At 45.3% G+C, this 16658-nt stretch overlaps 2 protein-coding genes across 2 annotated transcripts in view; one reads left to right on the forward strand and one right to left on the reverse strand.

The window, feature by feature from the left end:
• POFUT1 (protein O-fucosyltransferase 1) overlaps nucleotides 1–4553 on the reverse strand; it is an 8260-nt gene extending 3707 nt beyond the window's left edge. Inside the window, exon 1 of the mRNA XM_009893536.1 lies at nucleotides 4467–4553. Within this exon, the coding sequence (XP_009891838.1) occupies nucleotides 4467–4553 (87 nt within the window). The remainder of the gene's footprint in view (nucleotides 1–4466) is intronic.
• Nucleotides 4552–6932, forward strand: PLAGL2 (pleiomorphic adenoma gene-like 2). Its single transcript, XM_009893393.1, has 2 exons — nucleotides 4552–4814; nucleotides 5711–6932. Exons 1-2 carry the CDS (start codon nucleotides 4552–4554, stop codon nucleotides 6930–6932), a joined length of 1485 nt encoding a protein of 494 aa, XP_009891695.1.
• The last annotated feature ends 9726 nt before the right edge of the window (nucleotides 6933–16658 follow it).

Below are 16658 nucleotides of genomic sequence, written 5' to 3' on the forward strand. Positions count from 1 at the left end.
GTGTGTTCCCCCTGGCACCGGCCCGGCCTCATCCACGGACCCTTTCCCGGGGCGGGGGCGGGCTCCCATTTCCCGGAGGGGTAACTTGGCCCACCCCCCCTCCCTGAAACCTCCGCCGTAACCTCCGCCGTTTGCAACCAGCACAGCTGCACTCTGTCCTGGGAACTTTGCAGCCACTTTGGGGCTGAGTGAGTTAAAAAATTGATTTTTTTGTAGCATAAATCAGTCATTCCCTAGCCATGTCGGCGTTTGGGGCTTTCCTGGTGGTGCAGGGACGGGGTTTGGGCTTTTAAAATCCCCTGTCTGTTGTCATGTCAGGGAAGTGGATGGAAAAAATTATACTCTGGCAATGGTGTGTCTGGTTACATCCTATGGGAAAGGTGCATCAGCTTTTCACTGGGCTTTAAAAATAAGTGCAAACTTTACGCAAAGTTCTTCCAAAATCTGTAAGTGATCAAGTGGGGCAAACTGATACTGAGGCTTGAGCAGCTCAACTAGAAAAATGAGGCTGTTTGGATGTAAAAACCTACGTATCTAGAAACGGCCAAAGTCACTCACTGGAAGAAAATAAAGGTTTTCATAGAGGAAATCAGGGAATCATAATGACATGTGAGTTGGTGTTTGTGACTGTAGGAAAACTGTGGGAAAAAAACAAAAAAAGGTCGATACAAGATGCATAGGGAGGCGGGAGAGTGATTTTTATATTCAGGTGTGGGGTTGACAAGGCTGGTACTGTGCATCTAGGTCTGGTATCCACTTTTCCTCCCTTATAATTAGTAAAGCAATACTGGAAAATGGCAGAGGATGTAGAAAAGTCACTAAGTGGTCTGAGATCTGGAAGGAGAGCCTTGCGGTCAGGGGTTGGAGCTGGACTTGATTAGAACACTGTAAAGAAAAGTAAAGGGTGATTTTGTTATGCTCTGGGGGGCCTTTGAAAGACCAGCTCCAAGGGATGTTGCTGCAGCAGATTAAGGTGTTACTGTCACTGATTGTCGTGTAGGGAAGTCAATAAACGCACGAGTACGCCCATGCTCTGGCCGGGCTGGTGCCAGGCCTGACACTGCAGCTGGGATCACTGCAGAAGTTGGGTTTGAGGCACGATGCTGGGCTGAGGCCGAGTGCCCACCGTGGGTTCTAGTTTCTGCTTTCTGCCACATAGCTGCTACCTCCCATTTCAGCAAGTTTAAGCTTTAACAACTTAAAATAGCTTAGTAAAGCTGGCTGAGGGAGGGAAAATTTAAAAAGAAGTTACTTTTCAGCTGGGTAAGTTCCTTCAGGCAGACCACCGTGCAGCTGTAAAACAGCCTGGCCAGTGCAGTGCAGAAGTGGGCGGTGAGGACTGAGGGGACAGAGGGGTTCCATAAGTCCGTGGGTCCATTTCTGTGTCCTTGCAGAAAGAAAAGTGACAGTACTGGAGCAGCTCCTTAGCAAAGGCAGAGCAGGACTCAGCAGGTAAAAGCCAAGGGCAGCCAAACACAATTCAGACAGAAGAGATGCCCTTTAGAAAAGAGAAACCTCAGCGCCACAATCCAGGGGCTGGTCAGGCAGCTTGCCAGGCCCCATGTCCCTGCCTCCCACTGCTGCTGCATAAACGCTGTAGCCAGATCAGCACAGCTTTGCTGTTGATCGGGTCAGAGAACTCATCCAGGCTCCTTTTTATTTATTCTTGATTGTTTTTAACCTGGGCAGTTCCCTGATCTGGTTCCCAGCCTAGGCCACAAGGTTTTCCCACTAGCTGAGGAACAGTGCTCCATCTCACAGGAGTGAGTTCGAGGGGCAGAAACTGTGCAGAAATGCTGTATCATTGAACCATACTTTGTGAAGAATTAAACAGTGGGGCAAACTATCAAAGCACATGGCAGACTCTATCTCAGGAACTTTCTGTGAAGCCCAAGAGCATTTTTGTACTATGTACCAACTCAGACATACTTCATTGTTTTCTGTGCAGTGACAAGTGGCTGGAATCTCTTACATAGCATATGATCCATGAGCTTATGTGAGCTCTTGTAGCTTGAATTTGCACAAACTTGATGACTGTAGTAATGAAATATTTCATATAAGTTGGCAGCCAGTGAGAATCCAGTTCTCGGGTGGATTGTATTTTCCAGCTGTGTCCAACCTGCTAACCTCTGTAGAACCAAAGCATAGGAAGATTCATCTTGTGATGGGAGTTTTCTGTAACTGACTTCTGTGAGATTTCTGGAGCTGCATAGGCTAGACATATTGTTTCAGGACTAGTACAAAACTTTCTAAGACAACCAAGTTTCCCGGTGCTGATATGAATGCCACGACATACAAGATACTCTCTGAACAAATGTGGGTGATGTGTTTCCACACAGCGGTGACTATTTCTGTCTGGTGGCTACAGAGTTATATGGCACATTGGAAACATTCTTTGGGGAACTGTTACTAAGAAAACTACTCAAGTTTTATGAAAACGTAAATATCTAGATCACGCAGAGAGTTTTCTAGCCAAGTATGAATTACATTGTTAACCTTCCTTGGCTACTGTGTTTCACTGATACTATATGAGACCCTCGTCTGTTTTTTTCTTTCTTATTCCACAGCTGCCAGAGTGTCCTAGGACATGCATTTAGACTTAGAAACAGACCCAACTAGGTAGAGACCTTTTTCTTGCTAGACCCTTACAGTTTTAAAGGAAAGTTGATGAAATTTTACAACAATCAATTACAGAGAATACCATATCTGAATTCATTGGTATTTGGGTTTCTTCTCTGAAGGTGATAGTTCATGCGCCTTATTGTTAAAGACAGTGCAATTCAAACTCTGTCTTCTTTCAGATAGCTTTGAAACTGGCACAGATGGCTGAGCTTATTCAGAGGGAAAGAAGCAACTACGTGGCGAAAGTGGCAGAGACTCCCGTAACGTGTGCACAGCTCTGAAGCAGGAGGTAGAAAGCACTTGTCTTTTGCAGCACACATCTTGTACAGACATGAAATATTCATAGTCCGAGACACCTACAAAGGAAGACTGCTCTGAATTGCAGGACTCCTGCACCCTGAGGAACAGGAGCAGCCGTCACATTGCACTGGGTTGTACCAAAGTGGCACCTCATCAGTTCCAGTCCTTTATTGTTCTGCTCTGCCTGAGTAGATTCAGCCTACACAAAACTGAATTCTGTTCTTAATGGATGTTTCTGAACCTCACAGTGACACATTTTCTTGGAGTCATCCCATTTCCCAGTGTTTTCCATCCTGAGGGAACCATTCACAGTATTGTGAGTGATGGAGCAGTTACAGTTATTGTTATTTCAGCTATTCATAACGTTCAGTAGAGCACTTTCTTAATGGGGGTTGGTTAGTTCCCTCGTAGTTGCACATCCTGCCCACAACTGGCACTCGTGTTGATGTGCAGGCAGGAAGTTCCTCCCTCTGAAGCAATCATGGAGTGAGAAAGAAGTTGAGGGTTTGATGCTATTTTAAGAAGAGTTTCTCAGGCAGCTAAATTCAGTGAAAGAGATCTGTTCTGAGGTTTTTATTTCAGCTAACCGTTTACCAGTTTAGGTGTTGGTAGAACCATATAAAAATGCAGTTCTTTACCAACAAGACAAACATAACTCAAGAACCACCTAAGAGAGATTAATGTAGATTTTCATCAACGTGAAAGCCAGCAGAGCATCCAGGAGGTATATTTTGTTGAACAGGAAACAACTTGAGCTTCCATTATTAGTGGATGAGTGTGTAAAAGAAAAAAATATTAAAAATTGCTCATTATTGTAGAAAACTTGCTAATCCAGAGAGGCAGAATCTGCCCCAGAGTAGAAAAGAGACAATACAATGACTAATCACACCCTGAAGAGAAGCAGCATCTGTTGCCTTCCTGAAAAATGTGTGACGTTGCTGATAATAGCAAGTTTTCTTCCACAGCCTTATTGACCCATGTGTGGTAATTCAGGTTGGTTTCCCAGGAGGTGGTCTTACTAGTGCACCAGGTTGGTAGCAGAGTGGATAAAAAAAAAAAAAAAGGCAAGAGAACCTTAGTTTCTTTGAGAAGCTCTAGAAGGGAATTACGTGTAAGCAAAGATCAAGACCAAGTGAGAATAGGCTATGAAGAATATGAAAAAAAGGGATGAGAAGCAATCCACAAAACACACAGGGAAAGGTGAGGTATTTGGTGCTACAAAGAGACACCTATCTACAGTATTTTGGGAGAAAATGCATTTAAGAGATAACACTGGCTCTTAATAGTTGCAAAAACATTCAGAAAGAATTTAACATCATTTTATTCAGGTAACAGGGGTTAAGGGAGAAAAGAACGAAACATTCTGGAGATGGGAGTTTCCCATGTTTGTGAACACACATCTTCACATGATTATAATGCTTGTTGAATGCTCACATGTGTTTATGTGCACAGGTGAAAGATGCAGTGTCTTAACACCAGCCCTTCTGTGATTTCAGATGAAGATGTTTTGCTATTAAAGCAGTTTGGTCACAGAGGGTTCCAACAGAAAACTGCACGAGGACAAGATCGCAGCGAGACGCCTGCAGGCTCGAGTTCTGCTTGACATGGCCCTGTTCTACTAGGCCTGCCATGACGGCATTTTTTCCTAGTGTTCCCAACTGGATTCAAGATGCAAAGCAGGAGGAGGAAGAGACAGGCTGGAAATTAGTCCCCAGACCAAGAGGCGAAGAGACCGAAAGTCAGGGAAAATGCCAATGTGAAATATCGGAGACCTCCTTCACTAATGTGGACAAGCTGAGAACTCACACACTTTCTCATACTGAGCAGAGACCGTACAACTGCCCTCAGCTGCACTGTGGCAAAGCCTTTGCTTCTAAGTACAAGCTATATAGGTAGGTAACTGCCGAACAGTGCTCCCCTACCAGAAGAGAGGGGAAAACCCCTCCATCATGTTCTTTTGCTTGAATTTCTGAGAAGGTGGAGGAGGGGGAATGCCCATGTTACCTTGCAAAGCAGTTGAGTCCCAGACGTTACCGTACTTGGCACTCTTTAAGCACCTTCCAGAGAACCTCAGATAGTACTTTATCCTGAGCTCAAGCTGTTTTCTATTTTACTAAGGAGGAAATTGAAGCAGAACGTGAAGTTCATAGATTAAAAAACAAAATGAAAAGCAAGAATAGCATTCACATTTCATAAGCCCTACCTCTAACTTTAATCACAGGATTATTTCTATGGCAGCTATTGTTCCAGCATGAAGTAGAGTTCCTATTTATGTACTGAAATAGAGCACAGAATACTTAAATGGTATGATCACTAGGAAGCTAGATGAACCACGGTGTTAGAGAGTGTAAGATACCAAGGTAAAATCTGTCCACAATGGCTGTCAACAGACATTGCCACAGTCTGATGCCTCCAGATGAGATGAAGCCATCTCACCAGCAGACGAGCATTTCTTGTCATAAACTACCCCCTTTGATAGCCTCAACAGAGAGAACAGGAGCCAAGTAGATGACTGAAGTATACCTGGGCAGAGGTGGTGCATTCTAGGGAGGACGGGCAACTGCTGGCAATGGGCACTCTGTAACTGTTGCTTGAAACATTGTGCTTCTGTGCCTGGAGAGTCGCCGCTGTCCAGGCTGTCAGGGCAGCATCCTTTAGCGTGGTAAAATGCCGTCTGGGATTTTTGTGGCATAAAGCGTAGAACACAAGGAAAATTTTGAAAAAGCAGCATGTGTTGTCTTAGGGGTTGGGTGCTACTCTATAAACTTTCCTGCTTTTCTCCCAAAAGGCATATGGCCACGCACTCTGCTCAGAAGCCTCATCAGTGTATGTACTGCGAGAAGATGTTTCACCGGAAAGATCACCTTCGCAACCACCTCCAGACCCACGATCCCAACAAGGAGGCCCTCCACTGTCCTGAGTGTGGCAAGAACTACAACACGAAACTCGGCTTCAGGCGACATCTGGCCATGCATGCAGCTGCTAGCGGTGATCTCAGCTGCAAGGTATGCCTCCAGACGTTTGAAAGTACCCAAGTCCTGCTGGAGCACCTCAAAGCTCATTCTAGGCGGGCTTCTGGTGGAGCGAAGGAAAAGAAGCATCCGTGCGACCACTGTGATAGGCGCTTCTACACCCGGAAAGATGTGCGGAGACACTTGGTAGTGCACACAGGGCGGAAGGACTTCTTGTGCCAGTACTGTGCTCAGAGGTTTGGGAGGAAAGATCATCTGACCAGGCACATGAAGAAAAGCCACTCCCAGGAACTGCTGAAGATTAAGACAGAACCAGTTGACATGCTGGGTCTCCTAAGCTGCAGCTCATCTGTCGCAGTGAAAGAAGAGCTGAGTCCTGTCCTGTGTATGGCATCCAGAGACATGATAGGTGGTAAGAGCTTCCCTGGCATGTTGCCTGTGGGCATGTACAGCACACATCTCCAAACCATGCCAAGCTCAGGGATGCCCCATTCTTTGGTTCCTAATTCTCTTCCAATGGGAATGAGCTATCCTCTGGAGTCTTCTTCTCCTATCTCCTCCCCACCGCAACCTCCTCCAAAGTATCAGCTTGGATCTACCTCATATTTGCCTGAGAAACTACCCAAAGTAGAGGTGGACAGCTTTTTGTCAGACTTCCCTGGCAGCCTGTCTCTCTCATCTGGTGAGCCTCAGTCCTCTTCGCCTCAGCCACCCCCCCTGGATGAGGCTTTGCTTTCTAAGAGCCCTGCTAACCTTTCAGAGGCTCTCTGTGCTGCTAACATGGACTTTTCTCATCTTCTTGGCTTCCTCCCCCTAAATCTTCCTCCTTGCAATCCACCTGTATCATCAGGGGGGTTGGTCATGGGCTACTCACAGGGGGAGACACAGCCACTGCTTACCACTTTGCAACATCAACCTCAAGAATCTCCCGGAGCTGGGGCCTCGCTGAACTTTGGGCCCCTTCATTCATTGCCCCCTGTCTTCACCTCCAGCTTGAGCACAACCACGCTGCCACGTTTCCACCAGGCATTCCAATAAGCTGAAAATAGCACTGGAGAACAGATCTTTCAGTCACCCTTTTGTGGAGAGCCTTAAAAACGCACAACTCTTACTTCCCTTTGGGGTTTGAAAGCTTTGCAAAGCTGTTTCAGACAGGAGGTTTCTGATCTCTGGAGGGAGCACTTGTAGACTGGAACAGCAGATAACCCTGTGCAAGTCCCAGTCCTGTACAGTGAAAAGATTTCAGCTAATAGACTGGATATATTTTATCTAATTTTTAATCTGTGAATCAGGAGCCGCGCTTAGCACTGACCTTCCCTGAGATCCTGGAGCTATGTTCCTCTTTGGGAAGGGACTGTCCCTGAGAAGGAGTTGAGACTCTTTCATCTTGGGCTAAACTTTTGAAGAGTCCAGCTTCCATTTCATGTTATCACACTGCAATTCTGGCAAAACAGCCAACACCTCCACATGGAGAAGGAGGAGAAGTCAGGATACCCGCTCCATATGAAGCCAACAGGGAAGAGGCTGTCCTTCCCCACTACCTCTCATCCCATCACCTAATACAGCTTACTCCACATCAGTGTTAAGCAACAAGACCGTTTACATAGTGAATTCAGTGACGTCACCTCATTCTTCTTTGCGGAGCCGTTAGGTTAAACTCATTACAGTGAACATTGTTTACACAACACAAACCTGTTTCTGCCATTACAAAAATAGGAGGCACCAGAACACACTGGTTTTATATCTGGTGTAGCTAGAACACTGTTTACACAACGAAGTCAGGTTGCACTGATTTCTCTTCACTTACCATGTTCTTCCCCCATGGGGAAATACACTGCTTTTTGGACCACTTCAGTCTCTGCCACTGCAGGCAGAAGCTTCCCGCATTCTCTCTCTGACTATCCACGTGTCAAGGGGATGGAGCAGCTCTCACAGCTTAGCGTGTTTTTGTGGTGTACAGATAGAGCCCACAGGCAAACAGATCGTGCATCTGTTCAGGAAACCAAAGCATGTGAAAAAGCTAGGTTAGGAACGGGGGGCCAGCAGCATTGAGTACTGTCGTACCAGGCATGGATGAGACCGGGCTGCAGGCCCCCGCTCCGTAGGTTCCCTTGAGATGAGGAACAGAGTATGAGTTTCTAGGTGTTTTTTTTTTACCACAACAGTTCAGTGAGGTCAGTACCCTTTTGGCTTATCCATGAAGCAGTCTAAAGAGATACATTTTTACCTCAATCCTAGGGTGATAACATCCAGGAATCAGGAGGAAAAAGTAGTCCCAGCTTCATGTACACTCTATCAGTGCATTTGAAGCATTTTCCCCAACACTAATAGTTCTAACAAATGCTGAGGGTTTGGGCCTGCAGTCACCCTTTCACTTAGGACTTGTTTCCACTGGCCTTTTTGTTCTCTCCTTCTCAAGCCTTGCCTCCTGAAGTTAAAGTCCTGCTTCCCCTGCTCCCTGCCTCACCTCTTAAATTCTTCCATGGACTGTCTACCTACTGGGGGCAGAAGGGTTACACTGGTAAGTGGCAGCCAGCTGCTGATGTCATTTAGCATCTGTATCGTCTCCTGCTCTCATTTTCCTGGGCATTTGTACTGCAGATGGTAACATACGGAGGTCGATCTCACTATACGTTGGTGCATGTTTATGAATACAGACATGCAGATCTTCATACCTCAGCGTGGAGGAACCATTCTAGGCCGATACAAGCCAGGAAATCTGTCAATATTGTTCTCCATAAATCTAGAAGATGCAAAATCTACCTCTCCTCTGTTATCTCAGCTCCTTCAGTGAAGCCAGATACTGTCTTCCCTCATCTCCCCAGAGTACATCCATTTTAGTCCATACGTATTACTTTCTGCTGAGCCATTAATCCCACAGCGTGACATTAGCCATGCCTCGTTTGTTCATAGGCTTGTCCCCCTTCTGTTTTACTCAAGAATTTTATTTTTAATTTAGCTTAGTAATTCTTCCCAGAATGACTGTTTAGTGAGCCATTGATTCTCCAAAATATAGATCAGTTGTTTTAGGTTAGCCAGCAATGCTGCAAATAATACTTTTGTATCAAAATGTAATATAAGATTTATTTACCTCAGCAATATCCTGTGGCAATGATCTCCCCGAGTTAAATGCAGTACTTCCTTTTCTCCACTGTAAAGTGTTGCCTTTCGAAGTTCAACGAGTGCCTTCTTGTTCTCTAACATAGAAAAGGTAAATAGGGCATTTCAGCTAGTCTTCTGTTTACCGTCATTGAATACCTCAGGCCTGTTTTCTATTGCTCTTCTCTTTGCAAATTAAAGAGTTTCACACTGTTATCAATGATATGCAAGCCTTATCCCTGGCTTCAGTTGAGAGGATTTTATATTTTTTTTTTTAAGAAATAAATGGTCAGAACTGATCAGTTACTGCAAGTGAGGATTATCAGATTTATGCAATGCCATCATACACCTTCTTCCATTTCGGAACATTCAGCTTTCTTGCTTTTTGCCTGCATTGTACTCTGAACAGATGTCATCACTGGAATTCCTTTAGCAGTGGTAGCTAAACTTAGAGCCAGGCATCTTTTTCCTACCAGTAGTCTGTCAAAGAATAAATGGAATTCATTTTGCTATTATTTGCACGTGTGATTTGCTTTCCACAGCTATTCTAACAAGCAGAATTGCAATAACATTTGTCAATGAAATGAAAGTCTAAACCAGCAAAGGGAGTGTGTTCCGAGACAGCACGCTGGAGCTGATGCCAGGTATTTGCGCTGGAAAATGGATTCAAAGTTCCTGTTCCACAATAGAGTTTATAACCTGCAAGTATTTTGTCAGCCAGGCTAAAACTAATGAGGCTACTTCCATTTCAAATACTAAGTATGCAATTCACAAAACAAATTATTTCCTGGAACTAGTTAGTGAACAACTTTTACCTGTTCATAAGAAAAAACTTTGAGCATCTAAGCTACACCACTTGGGAACCTCAGTTCATTAGGAAGCATGTACCGAGCTGTTACGAAAATCAGTAGAAGTCAGCTTAGACAAGCTCCTGCTGATGCGACTGTAGGTAAAATACAGCGTTAAGCTTGCCACGCTCTGAAGGCGATTGCTGCAGCACAGCCTGGAAAGCTGTTCTGTTGTGTATGCGCATGAGGGAATGGCAGCCATTATGCTTGTTATGCGGTATAAAAAAAAAATTCATCCCAGAATGGGTTTGGTTTGGTTTTGTTGTTCTTTTTTTTTTAATCAAGGTTTAGGAATGTTTAAGTCAATATGCCGCTTTCTCTCCTAAGATCGTTATTAACATAGGTAATAGGAGACTGCAGGGAAGGATGGTGAATATGAAACAGAGACTCATCAGTGTCCCTGAACACAGGACCAAGCGTTACAGTTATGTACAGCTATTCTTTGGCTGATCACCAAGGACCATGAGTGAGGAGCTCCAGGTGCAGGATACTGCTGCAAGTCAGTCAGGACAATACAAATTAACCCATCTTGGGCGGCACAAAATACTTCTGATGGAAGAGAGGAATTCTTAAAGCAGTATTTTCGAAGGGGCTCAATGAGTACAGGAGACAGCAAGCTAGGCTGGACTTTACACCGAGACAGGGCAGCAGAGAAGTGCTGAGATTTGAGACATTAAGCACCAGCTGTACAAAGGCAAGACAACTTAGAGGATGGACATGTCAGACCTGAGGAAACTCACCTGTAATAAACATTATGCCAGTAGAAGTCTCAGGCTCTTACCCCACGAATGGTGTACAAGGCAGCCACTACAGATGTAGAGCATTTTAAGTGTGAACTTCAGTGGCAAAACCCTGTGAACCACCCTCTAATGGTATCTTTATTCCAGGCACATCTGTGTCAGAAAGGTGGCATCAGGTTCAGCCCAAGAGGAGCAACTACAGTAAATAATTGGTCAGGAGGGTTTAGTTAAGTAAAGAAATATTTAGAGGTGTGGCTGACTTGGGGGGGTTTCAAGACCAATAAGAACAGTGCTGACAACCAAGATATAAAATCACAGAGCTCAAGTCTGTGAAAGGACTGGACATGAACATGCCAGCCATTACAAATCAGACCATAGCTTCTCCAAAAGGCGAGGACATAACATCCCACTAGAAACAAGTATGATTCTAGCTCGCTCGTTAGACAATACACAAGACAAGTTATTTCCGTGGCAGCAGAGGGTTAACTCACCTAGCCAGTCCTTCCCAGGCTCAGATTTCTAGAGCTGTGTGAAAGTCTGAAGATCTTTTTCCCCATGGGATTACAGCTCCCTCAAAATCCATTTGTACGAAGGCACAACACGTTAACTTGCATTTGCTTCCACTGAATTTCACTTGACAGAATATCCTCGTACAGCGTTTTGACAGACCCCGTTCAGCTGTCTCACCATAGTGCCTCCTCCTTAGCCTTAGTGTTGAAAAATGTTGTCACTTCAATGGGAATCCCTTTTTTCCCTCCAGTAGATTGATGATTTCAGTACTTTTGTTGGGAGCTCGGCTCTTTGTTCTTTAATTCCTTCCTTGCTGACAGGTGAATAGCAGCTGCTTGGAAGATTTCCTGCAGTTCACTGAAAAATCCCTATTTCCTTTCTCTACCGTTCCATCACCTTTGCTATCTGGAAAGAATAACCCCACAGAGGCATTTTCTACTGCCTGCAATTAAAATTTTTTACAAAGAAATCTTCAAAGATGCTTTCCCCATCACCCTACCTTCTTGCTTATCCTCTCTAATCCTGGTTACTTAGGCTCACTGAGTTCTCCCTCGGGTGCCTGTTTTTAGTTAATTGCCTGCCCAAGCCGATATTCTGCCACCGAAGAGTGAAGTGGATGAATGGCTCAAACAAAACCATTTCATTAAAACCTTATGGGTTTCCATCTCTATCCAAAAATTGCTTCTTTTTCATAACTTATTTCTTGTAGTTTGCCCAGTTCTTAGAGATGGGAATTGCCATCTGAAGGTCTGAGTACAATCCTGCCCGACAGCTGCCTGGTAGGAGAAGGCAGTTTGGTTGAGCCTGGTCTGCTGGAAACCCTGACTCTGTTTTTACTGGTATCACCAGCCCTGGCACCTCTCACCCCTTCTGCGCTCATTTCCCTGTAACGGGCCACATCAATACTGAGCCTCCCTTGTAAAGCAGCTGAAAGCTGCCCAGGGAAACACACTATTACCACCGACACAGGACCATTATTTCCCATTCCTCACCCATTCACCGCCACCACGTCTCCGTTGTCAGTAGACTCCTCTCAGGTTCTGCTGTCCCCGCACCACAATCAATACATACTCACCTGAGGCTCACCTCCGTACTATTCCCCTACTCCATGACGTACTGGGTTCATTCTGGTGAGTAACCGGGATCCTTTAGGAATCCTTCCACATGTTTCAGCCATTCTGTAGCTCCAGGTAAGGAGTTTTCTCCCAGAGCACTTTCTCTGCAGGCTCCTGTGTGATCTGCACCCGGAGCCATCTCCACACAGTTTCACAGACCACTTGTCACTAAGTGCTTTAGACTGCCGCAGAAACAGGGCAAGCAAAAATTGAACTGGTGATCACAAAATGATATCCAGAAGACAGATCATTTTCTTCTTCTCACAAATCTACACGATGAGATTAGCTTAGCTTTCCTATCAAAAGTACATTTTATTTCTTATGTGCACAGGTAGGCTTGCAGGAAGAGGCTGAAGCATCTTCCTCCCTGCGTGCTCATAGTTGAAGCAAGGTCTGCAGCAGTCCTTTCCACCAGCGCCTAAATATCAACACGCACAAAGAATGTACGTCACATGGAGATAGCTTCTCTGTTGGGAGATCACAGCGACAAGGAAAGTTAAAGCAGTGCGGAAGATGAAGAATAGGGAATTTGGAATTTTTTTTTTTTTTAATTACTATTAAATAGGTCAACTCTTCATTTTCAGTTAGGGGAAACAATGCTCAACATTCAAGTGTCTTGTTAAAAAACAACCGTCCCTCATTTTAACAGCTATCTTCACCTTCATTCTCACCATCTATTTTACATACTGTGTCTTTCTTTGAAATTACTATGCAAGCAGATAACCAGCTCTAATGCAGAACGTACCGAGGCAATAAAGCACAGCTCTGTGTGAAGCCTGCAGGACAGGAACAGCTCCAGCGTCTGTCGCTCAGCACACTGGTCCTGGCTTGTTTAGCATCCAGGTGAACAGATCACGTACCGGCATCTACCCCGACAGCCCATTCTCCTCTGCAGCTCAGTGTCTTGCACTTGAAGGTAACACATAAGTTTTTGCTTACAGAACTCACCAGCACACCCTGCTTCAAGATGCAACTGAAAACGGTGCCCGAGCCTGCATATTCAGGCGGAGAGCTGGCATTGGGAGTGGGCAGATTCTGTAATTTCTGCTAGAAACCTGTCGTGAATCTATGACTTCTCCTCGCCCTACCGCGTGCCTCAGCCTTGACTGCTTTGTGGGTTTTCCCTGCCTCTAGTGATCCCTAATATCTAGAAGCTATTTTTTAGAAAGGTTGTTTCTTAACATTTGTACCAGTATTTTCCTTAAACGAGGATATCAAATGAAAAAATAGAGATGTCTGCCTTCGAGGTGGTCTGACAACTGGGTGGTTGCAAGAGGGATGGCAGAGGGAACCTGCGGAAGCCATGAAGACTCACCCCTGGGAGCAGTTGAGCTCTGAAACTGCTGGAGAAAAAGCTACTGAGGGGCCTTTGCAGCCAAGAAACACGCTCAGAACCCTCTCCCGGGCAGGGCTGCCCCGGCACAAGCTCTGCAGTCCATCGCAGGCTCGGGGGCGCTGACTGCAGGGCAGTATTTGATCCAGAGTTGGCAAACATCCTGTTGTAAGGGAAAGGGTTTGGGATTTCTCAGTCCTGGGAGCCGATGGGAGAGATTCTGCATCTCTCACTGGGGCTGCAATTCCCACTGCCTCTTCTTGTGCTGGATTGCGACGGGCCCAGTGCCTGACCTCCCTTCCTGCAGCTACAGCTGCCGAAGCCAGAAGCTTCCCATTGTTAAAGCTTGACTGTTTTTCTAAAAAGAAACTTTCTAGCACTTTTACACACAGTGAATAACCTCTTTTAATGGAGTATTTTGGGGGCTGTAAACAAGGTTTTAAAACTGTAAAAATAATAAGTGCCATTAGGACATGTACAGTTCATCACTAAAATTAGCTCTTTTATTGTCTTGCAAAATGAAGTTCAAATTGAAAGCATTTTTTATAATGAAGTTGTTTATTAAAAGCATTTGAATTATCTGCTCCAGGTGTCGTCTTGGAGGGGAATGGGGGTTTGGGTTGGTTGGTTTGTTTTTCAGTAAAGACAAGAAGACACCTGGGGCAAGCTAAAGATCCAGTTCCCTACATGAATCTGCACAGACTTTTAAGTTTCTTTCAAGCAAAGAATTAGACTGCCCCCCCAAAAAAAAAGTCATGGCACCATGCTGGGGATGTAGCGACAGCCAATGCCATTATCTCCTGTCAAGGAGAAAAATGTTTGTTAGAAAGTTCTGGTCACTTGGTTCCACTAAAGTCACCAACCCACGTGGAAGCATTTCAGGTGAGTACAGCCCCCTCCTCCCTCCCAAATAACCCCGATGCATTCAGCTCCCCAGGACTGTGCCTTGCACAGAGGCAGCAGAACCAGAACTAAACCTTAAAGCGTAAGCTACGACCGTCTGCTGACACCAGCCACAGAAATATTTTGACAGATACGATTAAGGGCAAAGAGCATCCCGCCCTCTTGGGAATCTCTCTTCAGAACATGGTTTAAAAGCTGACAACCATTTTCAGTGCTCAGATACTTTTCTAAGTATGATCTAGTTCTCATTCTTAATGCAGTCACTGGTAAAACATGCCATGCCTCAGCAGTACTTTCCCCAGAGGGCTACGACGGGACACAGACAGCTACGGCAGCACTGCTTCTCATGAAAAACAAGTTCAGCAGAGATTGCCCTGGTGGTGGAGCTGAAGCCTTCCTTTGCCTTTTTTAAGGGGAGAAGGAACTATTCCGATGATTTCTGAGTTTTGATTAAAGTATTTGCCTGCTCTGGTCTCAGCAGCTGATAAGGTCACAGACCTTCAGCAACCCCTAACACTGGCATTGCCATAATCCGTTACCAACCACAGCTTTGCACATCCATTGCTCTGCTGGGCAAAACATCACAAGAAAAACAAATTCACGATCTCTTCCCTCAGTCAGCATCTTTAAGGGACGCTTCCCGCTCTCCCACCACATACACCCCCGACAGGCACTGGGAAGGACATCAAGCTGGGAGCTAATGATGAAGGTCCAGCTTCTGCAGCACCAACAAACCTCCAAAATACTCCTCAGATTAAAGAAATAGCAGCTCCTTTCTTAATTGTATTCTTACCTCTGTTGCTCTAAAGCACCACGTATTTGCCCATCACTCCCAGCCTGTCAGCCATCCCACAGTCCTGCTGCTCTATCCATTAGCGCTACAAGTCCAACAATGTATTTCGCACATGAGAGATAAGTTGCTTAATTCGTCTTACCATGCGGCACACAAGAGCTGTACAGCGAGAAAGAGATCCAAATGCCTCGACCGGTGGCATTTTAATTACAGTATACGGCAGTATACAGGACGTGCCACACTGAGAGAAACTTACTGCTCAGTCAAGTTTACCAGGAGAAAAATACTGCAAAGAAAACCGCAGTGTATTCCAAGCTGTGCTTCTCAATGAAGTCACATATCAAAGACCAGACAGGTGTCGAACAGGCTAAATGTTACGAAAAGAAAAGCCCAATAGATGGCTTAGGAGAACCCAGGAGAGCAGGACAACGGGACAATGGCAGATTTATTTACAATAGGACACAAAGAATACATACATTAATTAAAAATTACAAAGAATACAGAGAAAACACTTTGGGGAAGGGAGAGAAATCAATGCTGGCTGAGCCTCTCCACTGGGGCAGGGGCAGGAAAAAAAAAAACCAAACCAAAAAAACCAATCAACCAAAATCTCAGAGAGGGATCTCAAATCAGAACTGACGCAGGACTCCACAGCACAGTTGGCTTGCGCACCCCCTGCTCTCTTTTTCCATCCTTGATTCCTGGCTGATTAGACTTTGGCATGATGGGCAGCTGAAGGAGCTATTAGGCGAGGCTGAAAAGACTCAGTGCCGAGGAGTCAAGCCGCCTGGGAAGCCAGATCCCCGCAAGGGACAAGGCTGTCTGTAAGAGACACAGGTCCTTCCGTGGACCTGGTGGAAACTCTTATGGCTACTGGGGTTAAAAAAAAGCCCAAAACCCCTCAAGGATGCACATCAGTGCTGGTGACAGGGAGGGCTTTGGACAGTTCTGGGTTGGAACGGTGTCACCTGTGGCAGTTGGTCGTTCGGAGACCTTGCTGCTTACCACAGCAAGAAGCAAAAGCAAAATTTTCATAGATCTCACTAAAAAAACCAAACCCTCTCCCCTGTAGCCCTGACTGAATCCAGCTAGTCTGGGGATGGAGGGAGCCTTCACCATAATGTGGAACGTTTTTACTGGTAAACATCATTGAAGTGACCAACATAAAAAAAATTAACCTCTTTTAAAAAGAGCTTCCCATGGGCTGATTCAGGAATCAAGCCATGGAAAAAGAAGAGCCTGCTGCAGAAGAGCCCACATCGGCTATCCCAGAGGGTTTGGACCGTTCTGTGGAGAAGAACAAAATACAGCTATGGGGTATACACTTTTTCTGTTCCCTGGAGGTAGAGAATCTAAGAGAAGGAGAAGAGAGCAGCAAGAGCAGCTGGAGCACAAGGCAGGTAGTGAGAAAGCCCACTCCTGG

This window comes from Charadrius vociferus, unplaced genomic scaffold, assembly GCF_000708025.1.
Source record: "Charadrius vociferus isolate BGI_N301 unplaced genomic scaffold, ASM70802v2 scaffold259, whole genome shotgun sequence".
Classification (NCBI taxonomy): domain Eukaryota; kingdom Metazoa; phylum Chordata; class Aves; order Charadriiformes; family Charadriidae; genus Charadrius; species Charadrius vociferus.